This window comes from Anser anser (genome assembly GCF_964211835.1).
Source record: "Anser anser genome assembly, chromosome: 14".
Taxonomy (NCBI): Eukaryota; Metazoa; Chordata; class Aves; order Anseriformes; family Anatidae; genus Anser; species Anser anser.
Window position 1 is genome coordinate 18,453,643 of NC_139735.1, and position 18,176 is coordinate 18,471,818.

At 37.3% G+C, this 18,176-nt stretch overlaps 1 protein-coding gene across 3 annotated transcripts in view; it reads right to left on the minus strand.

The window, feature by feature from the left end:
* GABRG2 (gamma-aminobutyric acid type A receptor subunit gamma2) overlaps window positions 1-17,686 on the minus strand; it is a 75,113-nt gene extending 57,427 nt beyond the window's left edge. The window contains exon 1 of one of the 3 annotated variants that reach the window (XM_083799090.1): window positions 16,241-17,686. In XM_083799090.1, coding sequence (XP_083655216.1) covers window positions 16,241-16,347 — 107 coding nt within the window. In that variant the 5' untranslated portion in view covers window positions 16,348-17,686. The remainder of the gene's footprint in view (window positions 1-16,240) is intronic. The other 2 variants (XM_083799088.1, XM_083799089.1) reach the window with 2 other exon arrangements.
* Between the last annotated feature and the right edge of the window lie 490 nt (window positions 17,687-18,176).

The window sequence follows — 18,176 nt, forward strand, 5'->3', positions numbered from 1 at the left end:
AGCTTATATCATGCAAGACGCTGTTTGCACTCATACTGATAAAACAGACTGTGCAGGGGTGGATGTGGAGTTTAGTCCTGATCACAGGTTAGACATGTGATACATTAAGAATGTAAGTAACAAGTTAATGTCTTTATGTCATCTGCATAGAAGAATAGTCAACAAGTGTGCCTGATTTTTTTCCCTATGGAATGCATTCATTTCAATAAAATGGACTATATCGGTTTTGTTATGAAATTCCAATAGAACCAGCCACCAAGGAAAGTCCAACAGGATGGCTCAAGTCAGGGTCTCTTTAATTTTGTAGAATGTATGAACATCCTAGCTTCTGGATAAGGATTGTTAGCACTTCTGCTGTCATACGCACCTAGACAGGTATATATAACCTTTGGCCCTGTCCCTGTAGAGTAGCACCTGATTTTACAAATCTCTTCCTTCGTGTTGGAGCTGGAACTCCCTAGGAATAAATTTTTACACTCACACCCCCCCACCCCCCCGCCAAAAAAAAGGGGAGGGGGGGGTCAGAGTGTAATCCTATAATATGGTTAGAACTATATTTCAGTCTCTTATTAATAAACAAGAAATGATCTGTCCCACTCAGAGGGGATGGCTGGTTATGTTTCTTCCTATCACTGAAGGCAACAAAAAACTTCAGTTTCCAGTGCCATGTGAGAAGAGAAACGTAACCTTTTCCCATTGTATATGATGTCCAATGCTATTTTGCAGTGAAGACCTGATACATTCTTCATATATTTTTCACATAAATTTTTCAATGAAATATTAAAGAAGAAAAACTTGTAAAAATGTTGTTTCTTAAGCCCTTCCAGTTTTAAATCACTTTACAGAAGAAAATCATGTCCACAAGCATTCACAGGTCAAGCTTCAGTATATGTCAGAAGAGAGTGGTTATCATTACAGATCTGCAGCAGTGAGAGATGTAAACTAATTTTCTATTGGTGACTGTGAGCAAACAGAGTCACGAACAGAGGAAAAAAAAAAGTCTCTGGACTCTCATGTTCAAGCTTGTAGCTATTATGGCAGGGACTGGTTTTCAGAGAATTTTCAGAGCAGCCAGGTTTCATTGCACAGGATCTGACACATATACAGCTGTGCAGAATTCCTTTCCCTCTTTGCACAGTAAGAAATTATTATGAACCCAAGTTTCATTTCTGCAGGGCTGCAGTTCCCAGTGAAGATACAAAGAATCCCTTAGTGATTTGTCTTTTGGACAAACTCAAACCAAGTGCAAGGAAAAACATTTGGTTCAAGGGATTAGAACAGTTGTTCCTCCACTTCAACACCAGAGCACTTCTGAAGGTGAAACTTTCTGGAGACCATCCTGGTGATCTCACCCTGACACTGAAGAAATGAAGAAAGAATCTAAGGCTATCTCAGGCAGTCTCACTTTCATTAAAGGTCCTTTAAAGCTGTAATGTGAAAGAATGAATATTCACTAGTGTCCTGGTTCCAGTTAGGACAGAGTTAATTTTTCCTCATAGTAGCTGGTAGGGTGCTATGTTTTGGATTAGGATGAGAAGAGTGCTGATAACATGCTGATGTTTTAATTGTTGCAGAGCAGTGTTTACACCAGGCCAAGGACTTTTCGGCTTCTCGCTCTGTCCTGCCAGCGAGCAGGCTAGGGGTGCAGCAGGAACTGGGAGGGGACAGACCCAGGACAGCTGACCCAAACTGGCCAAAGGGGTATTCCATACCATCTGATGTCATGCTAAACAATATATAGGGGTGGCTGGCCGGGGTGGGGGGCCGGCTGCTCGGGGATAGGCTGGGCATCGGTCAGCGGGTGGTGAGCAATTGCATTGTGCATCACTTGTTTCTTACATATTATTATTATTAATACTATTATCATTATCACTATTATTATTATTATTGTTATTATTATATTCCTGTCTTAATAAACTTTCTTTATCTCAACTCACCGGCTTCACTTTCCCGTTTCTCTCCCCCATCCCAGAGAGGGAGGGGGGAGGGTGAGCGAACGGCTGTGTGGTGTTTAGCTGCCAGCCGGGTTAAACCACAACAACTAGAGTCATCAAAGTATCCAGACTCCATGGGCATGGGAATCGTCATTCTGTTGTGCTCAAAATCTTGTTTGTGGGCAAAAAGGAAACACACCTTACATAGCAAGCCAAGAATTTATTGTGATTATAATAGGAATCTGAACAGTCTGGCAAGAATTGTTAGTAGTCCAGATGTAATTATGTAGAGAAAGAATATGTTTTTGCAGAAAAAGTTTCAATAATAACGATACAGTTAAAGTTGTTATATACCCAGTTTTTAGTTTCTATGCCTCTTCCTGATGTTAGGCTCATCCTTTCCCTGCTCCTGAGGTTGGTGGTTTCATAATGGTGGTGGTGAGGTCTTACAGTGAGTTGCCACTGTCTGGCATCTTTTGCTGGAAGGATGGTCATGTTGATAGTTTCTTCCTTCTCACCCCAAGGTCCACTTGGGATCATTTTTCTCTCTTTGCTGACATGCTTTTAAGTCTTTGTTCTTCCTTCACTGGTCTGCAGCTCCACATTATATCCAAGCTTACTATATAAGTTGACCTTGTTATACTATTCTAATACTATACTATACTAATATACTATTTCACGATTCCTTTTATTACCTTGAAACCACATTTGTCCCACTCTGTGGCTCTACGGCCTGTTGTTAGCAATGCCAGGGTACAGAAAAAGATGTAAAACATGTACTTTGGATATCTGTTACATCGAAGGAAAATCTTGCTATCAATTATATTCAACTTTTTATGCAAGAACTTCATTTTTTTTCTGAAAAAAATGCTGAACTCTTGATGATAACTAATAATAATAAGATGACTCAGCAACTTTATTTTAATGAGAAGAAACTGATTATGGGTTCACTCAGCTGTTGTCTTATTTCTTTCTTCTTGTTTCTTCTATCAGTCTCCAACAAACAAAATGTAAGGCACATAATATGCAAATTTTACCTACCTCTCAAGTTTTTGACATTTGAGTGGGTTGGGCATAATGATCATTGCAAAGCCTATCTTCCCATCCCTTATGTTTAAATGTGACTATTATCGCTAGTCAAAACACCAGGAAAATAGGAGAAATTTCTATTTCACACACATACAAACATATACTTCACAGACTTTTCTTTCTTTCTTTCTTTTTCTTTTTTTTTTTTTCCCAGAAATATTTTGATACACCTTTTTTCATTCCCTGTCATCAATACAGTAGGATTTTATTTTATAAATTGTCATTGCACTGATTATGATCAAGGAAGTCTCTCTTTGTAAAAAGGAATTAAATTTTTAAAGGGAAAGCTGCTAGGAGCTTATTTTAGAGGTAGAAGATAGGCATAGGGAAAGATGGATGCCTCATAATTCAAAAACAGGGCAGGAATCGGAACGATAACTGAGTATGAGCAGAAGCTAAGAGAGTTGTCTGAGTGAGTTTGATTAATGTGTGGAACTGGCTACGAGGGTCAGAAATAGCAGTAGATGTAACCATGACAATATTCCAAAAACATGCCTAGGAAAAACTGTGTTGGGAACAAAGATGATAGGGTATAACTATTACTGATATATTTCTGAAATTCCTATAGGATATAAAAACATTAAGGTCTCAGAGATGTAAGGTAAATGTCAGGTAAATAGACTTTCAGAATATTTTTAGCAATAGAAAGGTACAGAGTGCAGAAGATACCGCAGAGAATGATGCTAAGCAGAGAAAGACCTACAGAAGTGAAAATGTATTCTTCAGTTTGAAAGATTACATAAGAGGATATATATTTTTTTTTGTCTTCACTGTAGCTCTGTATTGTGGCTAAATCAAAAGATCCACTAAATGTGCTGCAGAGCATTTTTCACACATAAACCCAAACATCCGTATGTTCAAGGCCACAAGTTCTAGCACCCAAGCAGGTTTCCCTGGTTCTTTCTGAGAGCCCTATGGAGCGTTCACTGTGGCCATGACAGCGATAAGTTTTAAAACTGAACAGATGCAAAACCTAGCAGTGAAAGGCAGCTGCTATCATCTGATTTTGCTTGCTCATTTTAAACTAGTCCATTCCCAGTTGTGGGGTCTCCATTTAAGAGCAGCAGATACAAATGGTGACACTTATGGGTGACGTACTATTTGTGAGCACTGAAGCTAGGTCCATGGAGATAATTTGGGTATCAGCACAAGCATCATATTATCTAAGAATAAGATGCAGATGGGTTTCAGAACCCATTTTCTATGGGTGCAGAGAAGGCTCTTCAGTAAAAAATGTAGAACACCTGACAACACAATGGTGCTTCAGAGATCATGTGTGTACTTTTCAAACTGCATGATCAAGATCTATTTAAAAACAGAAAACAGGCTTGAGCAGAAGCCAGATGGGACCATCAGGTGAGGATGGAGACCTGAAAACTTGGAAAGAGGGGAAATCCCCAAAATTACCAGAACATGAGCAGAAGCTAAGGAGGGATGGAGATGTTTTACTAATTATAGCATATTTTCCACATGGCTAAATTCACATTCACTTTTACTTGCTAAAGTTCCAACAGCTTTTTATGAACTATGGATTTATGCAGAATATCTTGTAGGGTATTGAGAAGAAATTTCACCGGAAGCCAGCAAAACAAGACTTTTACATGCAGTTTGTTCTCCTGAATTCCTAGGGAATTTGGCAAATACACCTCAAAATATTTTGTTAAATGAAGAACAGGTGCTGTTCCAAGACTTAAAGTTTTCCAGGAGACATAACTGGAATACATTTAACTGGCAACATTGGCATTTTTATATATCTCTGTCAGATTTCCTGGGATTATGCTCTTCACATTGCTTAGTATTCTGGTTCTTGTCCAGAAAACCATGTCCAGAAAAACATAGGTAACAGCCACTCTTTCCTGAGGTGTCATTGGCAGACACAACATCTCCCTTAAAAGAATACGTTCTTCACGTGCTCTTTAGAGTTTTTGCAGGTAAACTAAAATAAGAAGTCCTATTTAATATATGTACTATTTATGATTGAACATAATTTGATTATTAAGCTTCCATTTCTTTCATTAAATCTTTTTGATACTGTTTTATTGAGGAGCTCAGAGCATTGTGTGTGCAGGTAACAATTGCAGATAACAAGTGTTTCTCATTCTTTAATCTGAATACATATTGCAGTGAATTTAATCACCTCTGCTGCTAATCTACTACAGTGAGAATAAAGAAATACTGCTTTGGGTACCATAACAGAAGAATTGATTTTAAAGATATAGTAGGTTTCCTTTCTTTTTTTCCTTCCTTAACAAATGTTGTAATTAAAGCTGCAAATTATTTTCTGTTCTAATACTCTCTGAAGCTCTTCATACACTCAGAGCATTTTCAAAGTTCTCATGTGAGCTACAATTCTTGGTTTCTGGCCAATGAATAATTTTTTTGCAAAACGTAAAATAAAATCCACTTTTTGAAATCTGTAAGGCTAAAATTATTCCTATTCCCTTTTAAAATCATATCCGTATAGGGTTTGTTTTCACACATATAATCCCTAGATGACTGAGTTGTAAATTCTGGAACTCATAAAAGTAACCATTATGGAGACAGAGTAAAGGGTTAAAAGTGGTTGGATATAAACAGCAAATAGTAACTTGGAAATGTTTCATTTTATTATTGAGAAACTGAATCTCTCTAGAGGCCATGGCACCATAGAATCACAGCATGGCTGAGGTTGGAAGGGACCTCTGAAGATCATCTAGTCCAACTCCTCTGCTGAGCAGGACCACCTAGAGCACATTGCCATGTTGAAAGACAAAAGGAATGCTGTCCTTACTGTGGGAAATAGAGGTATCTTAGCCTTACAAATGTTTTGACATCAAGGAGGCAGAATTGTGGATCTGTATCATGATAATCAGTGGAAGAGAAGAATATTTTCACGTTGCTAATTGTGGCCTCTTAAAAATTGTGCTCAGATCCTGATTAGTTATGCTGGACCTGGAAGTTAAGAATTTGCTCCTAAAGATTTGTGGTGACTTAATCCCATGTGCTGCATTAGAGATTTAGTACGGTTTTAAGTCATTTTAAGCACATACTTTAAGTCTTTAAAGCAGCTTACTAAGGTTTTTGAGCTTTTACTATAGAAACCAGGGAGAGAAAATGAAAAAAAATATTAATGATGTAATGCTGATTGTCTTTGCCCCAAAGAATTTACAAATATCAGTATAGGTTTATTTACTATAATGCACTCTTTGGCATTAGTTAATTATTTTGGCCCAATAAAAGAGCAACAGTATTTGTGATTGTCCTCTAAGGACAATCCTCAAAGCATTTTACTACTGGCAAACTTCCCCTCTTCCAAATCCTCCCCTTCCAAGAAAATGGTGATTCCTTTACTAACCTACGAAATGAAAGCGTAGTACACAACGAGATTTGGGTTCACAAGCCTCACTGGCTGTAGGAGCAAAATGCATCATTTCAGTTATTTATATGGAAGCAAAAAGGTGTCTTTTCAGTCTTCAGGTTTACCTACTAAGACAGTTCCTGGCAATGTAAATATTATTACACAGATAACATGCCTCATGTCTTCCAAACCCTCTTATCACATCACCACTTCTTCAGCTAAAGTTGCTTACTGTGGTAATGGATTTGCTTTGCTTCTTTCTCCTTTTCCTGCATAAATGTGAGCTACCATCAACTTTCTCATTTGTTCTTATTCCACAGTGGCATGCTCCCTTCCCTCTAACATATACTTAATACAGGTATACACAGCCTAATTTCACTTAATAGAGAAGGTTGCCCTGCATTTTGTCTGTTAATTTGATCATAATAACTCACCCTTCAGAGTCCTTGAGCTGGTTTCCTATCTGCAGTAATGCCGGTCTTCTTGTCAGTATGTTCAAAACACAGTCTAATTCCAGCCTTCATTTCCATATATCCTTCAGTTCTGCCTCCTATTCACAACAGCCTTTCTGGGCTGATAGCTAAAGCCTTTATTGTCAGTAGGAAGTCCCTCTAAGAGCTATCAGAGATTCATCTACAGAGATTCAAGCTGACTGTAAATTGAATTGTATATCAATTATTTGGTGGTATTCTTCATTCACAGACATCTGTCTGTTTGCCTTTAGTGTGGTATCTATTTGGGCAATGGTTTCTCAACTGTTTTGAAAATATTGGTCTTTACTACAGATCAGTATGAGCCAATGACCTGCATATAGAACTATATTATTGGCTTTTATTTATTTACTTATTTTGGTCAGAGGATTACCCTTCTGCACATGGAGGCAGTTTGAGTACCTTAATTTAGGTAGAATGGCTCTTTGGACTATAAAAGCAGAAATCAGGATAGCAAAAGAGGAAAGATGATCGACCTTTATGAACCTAATGAACCTTAATTAACTGTGCTCCCTTGACTCCATCACTATTTGCTATATACCCAATTGAAGTCTTTTAACTGTTAATCTACTGTGTGAGGTCTTTTGTGCCTTCATCAGTGCAAAAAAAGCAGAGTATGTCCTATACCTCCCTTTTACAGGTTGTACGAGAAATGACTAAGTGACCAATCTCATAACTGACTGATATGAACATAATTTAGACTGGTTTGGTAGCTTCCTCTGTCTTTACTAACCATACACATGGATCATTGAGTGCCAGAAGTGCACCTAATAACATATTGAATAGTATATTGATTAGTTTAATAAGGTTATCTAACAAACATTACCTCATTAATATTAATTAGATGTTTTTATCTTTCTTCCTCTTTCTATCTCTTTTTCCCCCTTCTCTTGAAAAATAATATGAGACTTTTTTTTACAGGATGAATTAAGTGAAAGTGCAATTCAGTAGGTAATCCTCAATCTGTTGCAGCAGGCAGATTTCTGTTTCTATCTGAAGATATCTTACTACAGATTAACAAAAGCTTCATCTGACCAGAACATGCTATTTGTGTTACACAATACAGCACTGAATCACTATTGAAGGAAAACAGTTTCTCATGTCACCCAGTGTTTTCCAGGGAATTCTGTCAGAGAGTTATTCTGGGTATGCATGAGAACCTTTATAAGACACATTTCTCATCAGTCTATAGAACCATAACTATTTTTCTGTTAAAAAAAAAAAAAAGGAGAGTTCAAACAATTTAAGATGATAAATGGCTCAGAGAACAGCTAGACTTTCATCTCAAGGTTTCACACCAAAGTCCAAGATGGCATTCAGTGAAAAATAGTTTCATACATGATTACCTGCATCATTTGGAATAAGCTAATGCAAGCACAAAAAGTAGATATCTTCTTGTTCCATTCCTTCAAATGCTCATTGTTAGCCTTCATTCCTTTCAGACACTTTTATTTCCATATATTGATGTTTTATTTATGGTAATAATCTGCATATGTTGGTTTAGGTTGTGTAAAAGTGCTTTTTCTTTAATGTTTTGCTGTCTGTCTGTGAACAGATGAAAGTTATGTCTTGTAAGAGTAATATTTAGTTTCATATACAATGGCCAGATTTCACAGTTAGGCCTACGCATTGTGTTGTACATTACTGATTATGTGTGAAAATGTCCTTCAACTAAATCTGAAAAAATATAACTGAGCCTGTAGATAAGAAAATATGACTTACACTTAAGTGAATTTCTTTCTTAAAGATAACCATTTGTTGCATTGGGATTCTTGTATAAATTAGTGAAGTTCTACTACCTGCCATTGCTTTGGAGATATAAGAGGTTAAACTAATGATTATTCTGGGTCCGATCAGCTATATATCATGCCAGGTCTTTTGCATCTGACATGCCAATAGCAGAAACTAAGAGCAAAAGATTGGGGCAAGAATATAGTAATGCTTTTCTGGTAAAATCTCTGCTTCCAGAAACATGTAGCTGGAGATTTCCTGTAATGAAATCTTGCCACTGAGTTCAATGCTCCTTGATGTACTCTTCTTGGTTTTGAACCTGTGCAAAACTTTAGGCTCTGCAGTTACCTCACTGGCTAGAAAGGTAAACTTTCCTTAAATTTTCACACAGCTGATGATAATTTATTCGGGCGCTTTATAAGAGAAAACAAATAATGCTTCTGTAGTGAACTTCCTTCTGGTTGCTTAGGACATCATATGAAAATGCATTATGCTGTTGAAGTAGTCATTTATATGGGAAGGTGTTTGCTAAATTTCTCTTCTGCTTATGCAGTCACTGAATTATTTCTCCTGATGGCTTTCAGCAGCATTAAAGCCTCCCTTTTTTGAGAGTAGTTGTGTTAAAAATACTATCCAGTTATATAAATAAGAGGATATCACTGTGTGTCAGACTGAATACCCAATATTCAGTCTGATGAGACTCACATATTAATTTCCTGGCACAACTGTACAGATAACCCAGAATCACACTTGATGATTTTCACCCTCAATAGCTTTCTTTGATCTACCACCTTCAGCCCTCTTTTACCTCAGTTTGTCTCAGCAAGCTGGCAGGTGCTGGGACTTGTGAAAATATGTACCAAGTCCCTCTTCCAACTCTTCTATGAAGGAAGATGGAAAAAATGATAGTTTTTATATAAATTTCTCACATTGAAGTAGATGATTACACATTCTGTTATAAATGAATTTCTAACCATATGACAAATTTAAAAGTAAATATTATTTTCTTGTTTCCAAAAATAAAATTAAATGATATTTCCTCCACCTCCTGGCTTATAGCAAACCTTAATTTCCTCTTAATCGGAAGGGTCAAAATTGCAGGTTACTTCTAGACCTAACAGAAGAAAAGATGGACTCAATTCAAACAACAACAAAGCTCCTACTGACTGCACTGGAGCTCTTCTGAGCCAGGAGCTCACCTAAATACCTGTAAAGATAATATGCCCCTCTAGGTGTATATGCTTGGAGGATTCAGACTCTCATGGCCTGCTTTTTGATAGCATTATAATGATCTGGGCTATAATCCAGAATCAAATGGAGGAATGTAATATGTACATTAAGTTTTAAGTCATTAGAAGTCACTAATCATGTTGAGTCTAAAGTCTAAAATCAGTGAATTTAGAATGGACCATTTAAACTGTTCCTTTTTCATATCACTTTTATCCTTCAGCTAAAATAGCTCTTCACCTTTTCACCTTTTTTTTTTTTTCTTTTTTTCTTCATGCTATGGATATATTCACTATGGTTAATCATATTCCCTAAATTCATTAGTGCTCAACAAGTTTAGTTTTAGTCTCAGTTAGGCTCAGTTAGTCTCTTGAAATAGGCTCTTCCCTACCTCATAATAATAATATTTATCTGACTATGGCAATGGATTTCTTTTTCCTGCAATTTGTGGTTCTTTCCTGTTACTTTCTGCAGTAATTTAGTCTTTTAATTCATTATGAAATGGATGTTACTTTTTCTAAATAAACATCCTCCACCTTTGCGCTCAGAAGTATCTCTCTACTTGCAGTAAAGTTACTTGGATATCTATTTCTATCATCCATTGTTACATCTATTCTAAAAAGAGATAAATATACATGCATCTTGGTCTTTTACTGCCGCGAAGTCTCCCTAGCTCTTGTGCAGAACACGAAAACAAGCTCTGCTCTTCAACAGAGAATATCATTTATATCCAGAGGGTCAGGACAAAACCTATGTGAGACTTAAGATCAATGTGTGCTATAGTTTGTTGGCTGAAATGGAATGTTAAGTTTAAGCTGATCTTCAATACAGAATGAATTTCACCCTGGAAGACAAACAAACAACAACAACAAACATAGCTATTGTAAATCAGTTAGCTGGAATGTAGGTTGAGAGCTTTCTGCAGGGAAAAACACTATATAGTGTAAGAAACACTTCTTGAAGATTCTTCTGGAGTTACAATTTAACTTTGGGCTATTTCCCAGTTCTTAGCTCTAAACACATTACCTATAAGAATTCATACTCTGTAGGTCCTGGCTTTTCTCTCAGCAAGAGACTGACTTCATTTGGTCAAGCGTTAGTGAGAAGATTAAACTGGGTCCATGATATGATGAGATTTCTAAGACTGCAGAGATGTTCAGCATTAGCTGTAGGATAGGGTGTTGATTTCTCAGTAGACATCACAAGGAAAATGCAAAATCAAACCTTACCATCTGTGTCAAAGTGAATTTATAGTGCAATAAATGTCCATAAGGAAAGTACAACACTAGATAAGCTATGAAGCATCAAAACTAAAAAAAACTTCACTTCTAACATCTCTACGTCAATCTTTGTGTGTGTGTGTATACCAAGCCCAAATCCATATTAAGTGAGCCCTCAGCTAGCATCGTACTCTCCCCTGCCATTCTGACATAACCTACCTGTTCTGTACAAGACTGAGTGGGGCTGCAGATGCAGTAGTTTGTAAAGCAGCAGTTCAGACCGCATTGATGATGCCGACAACCACAGTACACTCTAGGTATTATGTTGCATGTTTTCAAAGAACTAATGAACTATTACTTTAATACAAAGTTTGTATCTGGGAATGTATAAAAGTTTTATAGTTTTATATATAAAGTTTTATAGTGGCTGAACAAAACAAGGGAAAGGTACAGGGTGCTGAGCTAACAAAAAGGGGTTAGTGCATCTCCATGTTGCAGGAAAGTGCCATTTGGAGGTCTGGACCTGGGTCCTTAAGCTGCCTCTTCTTTGGAGATTACTTACATGTTATCTAATCTTCTAATAACTCATGCTTTTAAGTCATGATTCAGTTCTTTTTTGGAGCAAGTGGTGGTCATTACTGAGGTACAAAAGTGTTTAAACATAGTGGGATGGAGACCTGCAATGAGTTTCCTGTGACCAGATATGTACTTCCTTTGCCTTCATACATTCACTCCTGTCAATCTTCTTTCCTTTTAAATTTTTGGACAATGTTACAGAGTTTCTTGACATATAACAACTGAACAAATATATCCTCAACAGGAAAACAACATGATCACAATTCAAATCAACAAGGTATTTTTCTCCAGATCAGCACTGAACTAGAACAATTTAAATTCATGACCGAAGACATGGTTTAGATGGCCACTGAGAAGACACATAATATGAATTGCATGGTAAATATTACAATTAAAGTTTAGATTCATTTCTAAAGTTGGTGCTAGTTTGTTTATTTATTTATTTACTATTAACAAGTTTTACTTCTCAGATTTTCAAGGATTCAAACTTTTTGAAAGGCTTTCTAATATCACTTTGCATATTCATCAGAGTAATTTGGAATACATGAATATTAGCATGCAAGTTATGGTTAAGTGGAATAGCCAAAAAACAGAAGTTAATTAAAGGGTTTAATACACATTTCCAAACCATTATATACTTGCAAGTAGGGAGAAAATATCTACAATATTTTATGCTCCATTAAAATTACTAGATAGTGAGAATGTTATTTACATGTTCTAGTCTGCTTTATATCATTGCTTTTTGCAATCTTTTTATTAGAATCATAGCTATTCCAAATTCTTTCTCTAAATCAGTTTGTATCCCACCATTACAGCTGATAGCTGATAAAAGTCAGGAATGCAGTATGGCTATGAAAACTCAAAGGCAATCTCACTCTCCTTGCTACCCCTGAATTTTTCAAGCAGAGTGCAGGTCCTGTGTCCATGCAGTCTCAGCTCTGCTGAAACACATAGTGGTATATAGGCCAGTCAGCACTAAATCTGCAATTTCATAGTACCATAGACAAGGATAAAGTCATCATTTAACAGCATTTAGATTCACAACTTCTGTTGTGGTGCTTCTTTACAAGGGACTATTCCTTGTTGAGAAATTGTCTCTTGCTGAGCAACATCATACTCCAGTAATGCTCCAGGTGACTTCCACAGGACCTCTGACTTAACAGAAGTGCTATGCACTGCATGAAAGAATTGAAGCTAGTGTATGAATAACTACATCTGCAGGGTTGATACCAAACTGATGTTAGCAACCTTTACAGTAATTCTAAATGACTGTTCAGCTCAGGGATATTCATGCCCCTTTTAATCATTGTTATTATATCATGTATCACACAGTGCAAGAAGCCACCTGACACTGCTAGTGCTTTACAGGAACAAAACAATTTTATTTAGTTCCATGCTGGGTAATTTGCTAAGAAAAATACACTCATTCATATATGCACCTAAGTATTTTAGAGTTAAAATGATTGTCTTGTGCTTTTTTTTTTTTCCTGATCATTCTTGACAGTTTTCAATTTTAGTTATTTAGTTGTAGCATAGAAACATTGTCATTCCACTACTTGGGCACTTCCAAGGAAAAAAAAAAAAAGCAGTCAGTGTCCCAGCATCTGGGCATTACTCTGCACTGTGTTCATGTGATTTTTGTTGACAATTTGTTAAAGCTAAGGACTAGACAAAAATAACAAATAAAACCCATATGCAAACAGTGCACAGGGTATAGCTTTCAATCTATCTGGAACTTTGCTGGTAAGTGAGCTCTATTACATGTAATATCCATTAATTACCTATGTAGTATACAACAAGTTTAATCAAATATTATTTCCAATTAAACCCTATATTGATATGTGCAAATATTAAAGTATTCTATGTACATTTTTAAAATGTTGTCTCAAACCCAGTATTATGGCGCACAGACATTTGGAATTTGGTTTGACTAATTTTCCATGAGTGTTTCAGTCAAAAGGATGGGCTGCACAGTGCTGTTGCACTGGTTTGAGTGATAGGATGATGGGGGAACTTAACTTTATGCAGTGTTTGCAGCACAGTTAGGAACTTATGAAATTTTGAAAGAAACACTTCCTAAAACTGTAGTGTGCAGAGTTGTAAAGATGTACTGTGTGAATGTGATGAAACTAATGATATAAAATTTCTGTAAAGGTAATGTACTGCTGTGCTATAATGTGACATTTATTCTGAATTGATTCAAATCATGGTTTGTTGCTTTCAGTGATACCTGAATAGTGCTCTAACTTTCCTCTTCTTTCTCTGATCTTCTGAACTATCAACAATTGTGAAACAACTAATTTCTCCAGAGAATAACTTTTTGTTTGTATTGAAAAGGGAAAAACCTCTGCACAAAATTAATAATCAATTTATGTTCAGCTACTTTGATCAGATTCTGCAAATAGTTAAACTTCTGTGTGTACTGACTGTTGTCAACACATTTATTTGCACACATAACATGGAGCACATGTTAGTGTTCAGTTACATTGCCCTATAAGAATTTCAATGTCCAAGACAAGTGACACATAATACAATTATATTGCCCTCTGTCTGAAGTGTTTGATGAGTTTTTAAGAAAGAAAAGTTTTCATTGTGGCTATAAATAAACTTTCCTAACTCTCTCTCGGTCCATGACTTCCCAAAGCTAACACTAAGGTTTCTTCCACAACAGGAGGAGAAGGGTGTTTTGATTATTAGAAATAAAATCATGTTTTCATGTTGACCCATTGAAAATATTTTTGTAAAGCACTAAAGAGAATTTTCCCCTGTAATTGTAGCTCCTTAATATTACTTCTCTGTCTATATTTTTCCTTAAAATATGATGTCAGGAAGGTGTCAGAGGAAACCATCTTGGCTATCAGATGGTTATGAACAGAAAACAGAACCTTTTGATGAGCTAAAAGTTCAATTTCTACTATGAAGAGTTTCTTTTAAAGCTTATAAAATAATTTTGGCAAAATTCTGTGGCTGAAAAGTGAGCGAAAAGAAGGAAGTGAATTAAAGTAACTATCAGGGATCATTTTAGTGGAAGTTTTACGGTAAAATAATCTGAGACTGTGTCTGTGTAAAGTGAGCACTTTCCAGTGGGAAAGAAGGAAGAATTACACAGGGCAATACAAACACAGGTACAGTCACCTCAGCTGAAGTCCTTAGGCATTATTCAGGTGAACTGCTTTCTTGAAATCCAATAAAAGCTCACTTTCCATTGCTTTCTATTCACATAGTAATCATAAAGAATTCTTACAAAATCAGACATGCCTTATGCTTGTCTTACTTCTGACAACAAGGTCTCTCTTCCGGTAGGCTCACTAAGTTTTATTTCACTTTCTACTCCATTTTCAACCATTTTACATTTAATTTTAGGGGAATTCTTCACAAAGTTATTTGTTTGTGATGAAAGCTACTGTAAAATCCAGCAACTTTTAATTTCCCTGGCCAGTATTTTTTGTCTTTTATTTTGCTTGGAACTAAAATCCTACATCTGCAGCTACAAAGTTCATTTTTTCTTAAAAAAAAAAAAAAAAGGCAAACAAAATGAAGCCACTTTTTTTTTATGGCAGTGTCTAAGGAAAAGAAGGGGAGCAGAAAGAAGGTAAATCTGAATGAGGAGCCTCTATGACTACAGCATTAATACGAGAAAAAGGAGTTGGTACTAACTTCTGTAGCGTGTATAAATGTCAACACGGCTTGTGCAGCTGTGAGGAAAAGTCTATTACAACTTGAAAGACCAGGTACTTTACAACGTAATGCTACTTGCTCATCTAAACTGTTAAATGTACAGAAATTTTTGCAAGAATGCCTGGTTCAGCATATTGCTTGGCACTGCAGCAGTACTTACTCTCCCCCTCCACTTTCTGCCCATCCACATATAAACTCCTTCTTCGTCTGCTATTTAGATTTTTACCTCTTTACATTTATGTATACAATACACACATGCAGCATGCTTGCACAGGTTGTCTTCAAACAGTACATGTGTAAGCATGTGGGGCTAAATGCTACTGTAAATATTTGTCTAATCTGACCGGCTATGTGATTTGCACACTCTATTACATCCCACTGCTTGTTCCATCAGCATTAAAAGCATCTCAGTAACCAGCAAATGCAGGCAGAAACTCACTGCCTGCCTTCGGAGGTTTTGCAGAGATCTGCATCCCTGTCCTTGGTCCTAAATCCTTGCACTGGCTCCTTACAGAACAAACATACAGCGCTTCGGAGCCCAAAGCCCAGGCACGGCCATGATGTGGCTGCTTAGGTGGAAACAAGCGTGAATGCACGGACATTCTGCTAACAAAACACAGCTGCATTATAACTCCATGCACTCTAGCAAACAATAATTCAGAGGGAGAAGGCTTCATTAATATGGCACCAAATTCCATGAAACACCCGGCATGTACCACCATCACACACACCCGCTGCTCACACTCCCTGTCCGTTTCAGAGCAACCACAATTGTAAGAGAAATAAAACATTATAAGATCTCAACTGCTAGGAGATAGATGAATGTAATGTCACTATCTAAACCTCCAGCATTCTCACTACAGCTCTGCGAATTTGCAAACAGCATCTTCACCCCCAGCCCTCCCCCCCCCCCCCCCGCCCCCCCCCCAACAAACAGAATCAGAAAGCACATCTTACCACTGGATGAGAGAGAGGAACACAAGTGCCCACACCATCATTTTGAGAGAAAATGCAGGATTCAAGAGTGCAGTGCTCCCCAGGCTTGTTGGATTTGGAGGAATCATCTCTTTCTCTCTCCCCCCCCAGCCCTGTTTTTTCCCCTTTCCTCTTGGTTGCAGATGGATCCGTCCCCTTCTTTAATTTTTTTTTGGTAGTGGTTCTCCCCCCCCTCCCTACCAGGTCCCGTCAGTGGGATGATACATTGCGCCCAGCTGCGGGAATTAATATGCAGGGGGGGCAGAAATTAGATCTGCACAAGCCCTTTGCAGATATAATCAAAAAACGTCAGCTCAGGCAGCAAGCAGCAGCTTCCAGATCTAGGGCAATAATATAATTGGGAGAAAAGAAAAGAAAAGAAAAGAAAAACCGCACATACACAAACACTCACAGAATAAAAACAGTTAAGGGAAGGAGAAACACATACACATGCACACATTTACAGAACCACTCACATACATGCAACAATCCAATACAGCAGTAGAAAGAGTAAATAAGAGAAAAAAAGAAAAAAGAAAAAAAAGGGAAAAAAAAAACGAATGAATAAAGCAATGGAGCTTCTGCCTGAATGCAGATTAACTCCGAGGTCAAAGTGGAAATGATGCACTCTGCTGCAGCAGCACAGATTAACACATGCGTGGTGTCAGCCGTGGTGCTTTTTAACCTTTGATTACACATATGCAGGCAGCCTGGATTTTCGTTTTGGAGGCAAGAAGGATTTGGCAGGCATAAAAAGGGAGGTTGGAAGGAAAAGCTTGCCCTATGCTGCTGAGCATCCTCATTTTTCTAAACAGCTTGGAAATCGTGATTGCAAAGGGAAAAAAATAAAAGGATGGATCGGGGGAGTGGAAAAGGGAGGGATGGTTGTTGCTAAGTAACTCAGGAAATGGGGAAAGCAGGATTGGTGGAGTCAGTATGAATGAGGTGATTTAGTGTGTGATAGGATTAGGGAGAATATGCAAGGTCTTCATCTCCCCTCCCCCTAATAAAATCCGGCTAGACCAACACAGGAAATACTTCCTGGACAAAGGGGAAACACTAGATGGCTATAAAAGCTGGATCTTGCCAAGTTTTGGAACCAGAATCCCAGGTTCCATTGTACAAACATGAATTTTAGCTGCTATTAGGGCAATGAAAAAAAAAAAAAAAACCAAAAAAAACCCCACAAAACAGAGAATCTCATGATTTTGCAGAGGCAGAGCACCTCATTCTAAAACAGGCACTTGGACCATGACCCACACTAATAAATTTTGGACCCCCGATTTTTTTTTTTTCTGCCTAAAAGCAAGACAAATATAGACAGCATTAAGCTTCCTCAAACCTGCTTACAAACCAGAGCTTGGTGTGCAAATATAATCATCAGGAAATGGCAGCTGCAACCTGATACTGTTTCAGTTCAAAACCCACCCCTCTGAAGCTCAAGGGAGGAAAAAAAAGAAAAAAAAAAAAAGAATTCTTTTAAGGAGTGCTCAAATGGAGAGCAAGTGAAATGCTTCTCACAGAATAAAGGTAGCAACATTTCCATCTCTTCTGAGAGTAGCCTGAACCAAATTTGACACTTGGACCCTGCTCAAACCTGCCAATACTTGGGCTAATCTGGTAACTCCCAATGTCCAAATGCAGAATGTAATTTATCCGTCAAAAACAGATAAGTACACTAGTTGCCTTCCTAGCGTCTCAAAAAACAAATATCCAGCCTTCAGCCATCACATTTAACTACAACAATAAAAAGGCGATCAATGTTATTAGTTGAAATAAATGCATCTTGGAAATGGCTATTATCTTCTGTGATAATTGGAGCCCATAGCTAACACTTTCACTGCATGTTTATCAGTGTTTCCAAGCAAAATACCAAGTTATGAGCCTGTTTCTTAATATTTCCAGTCAATGGCCTTAT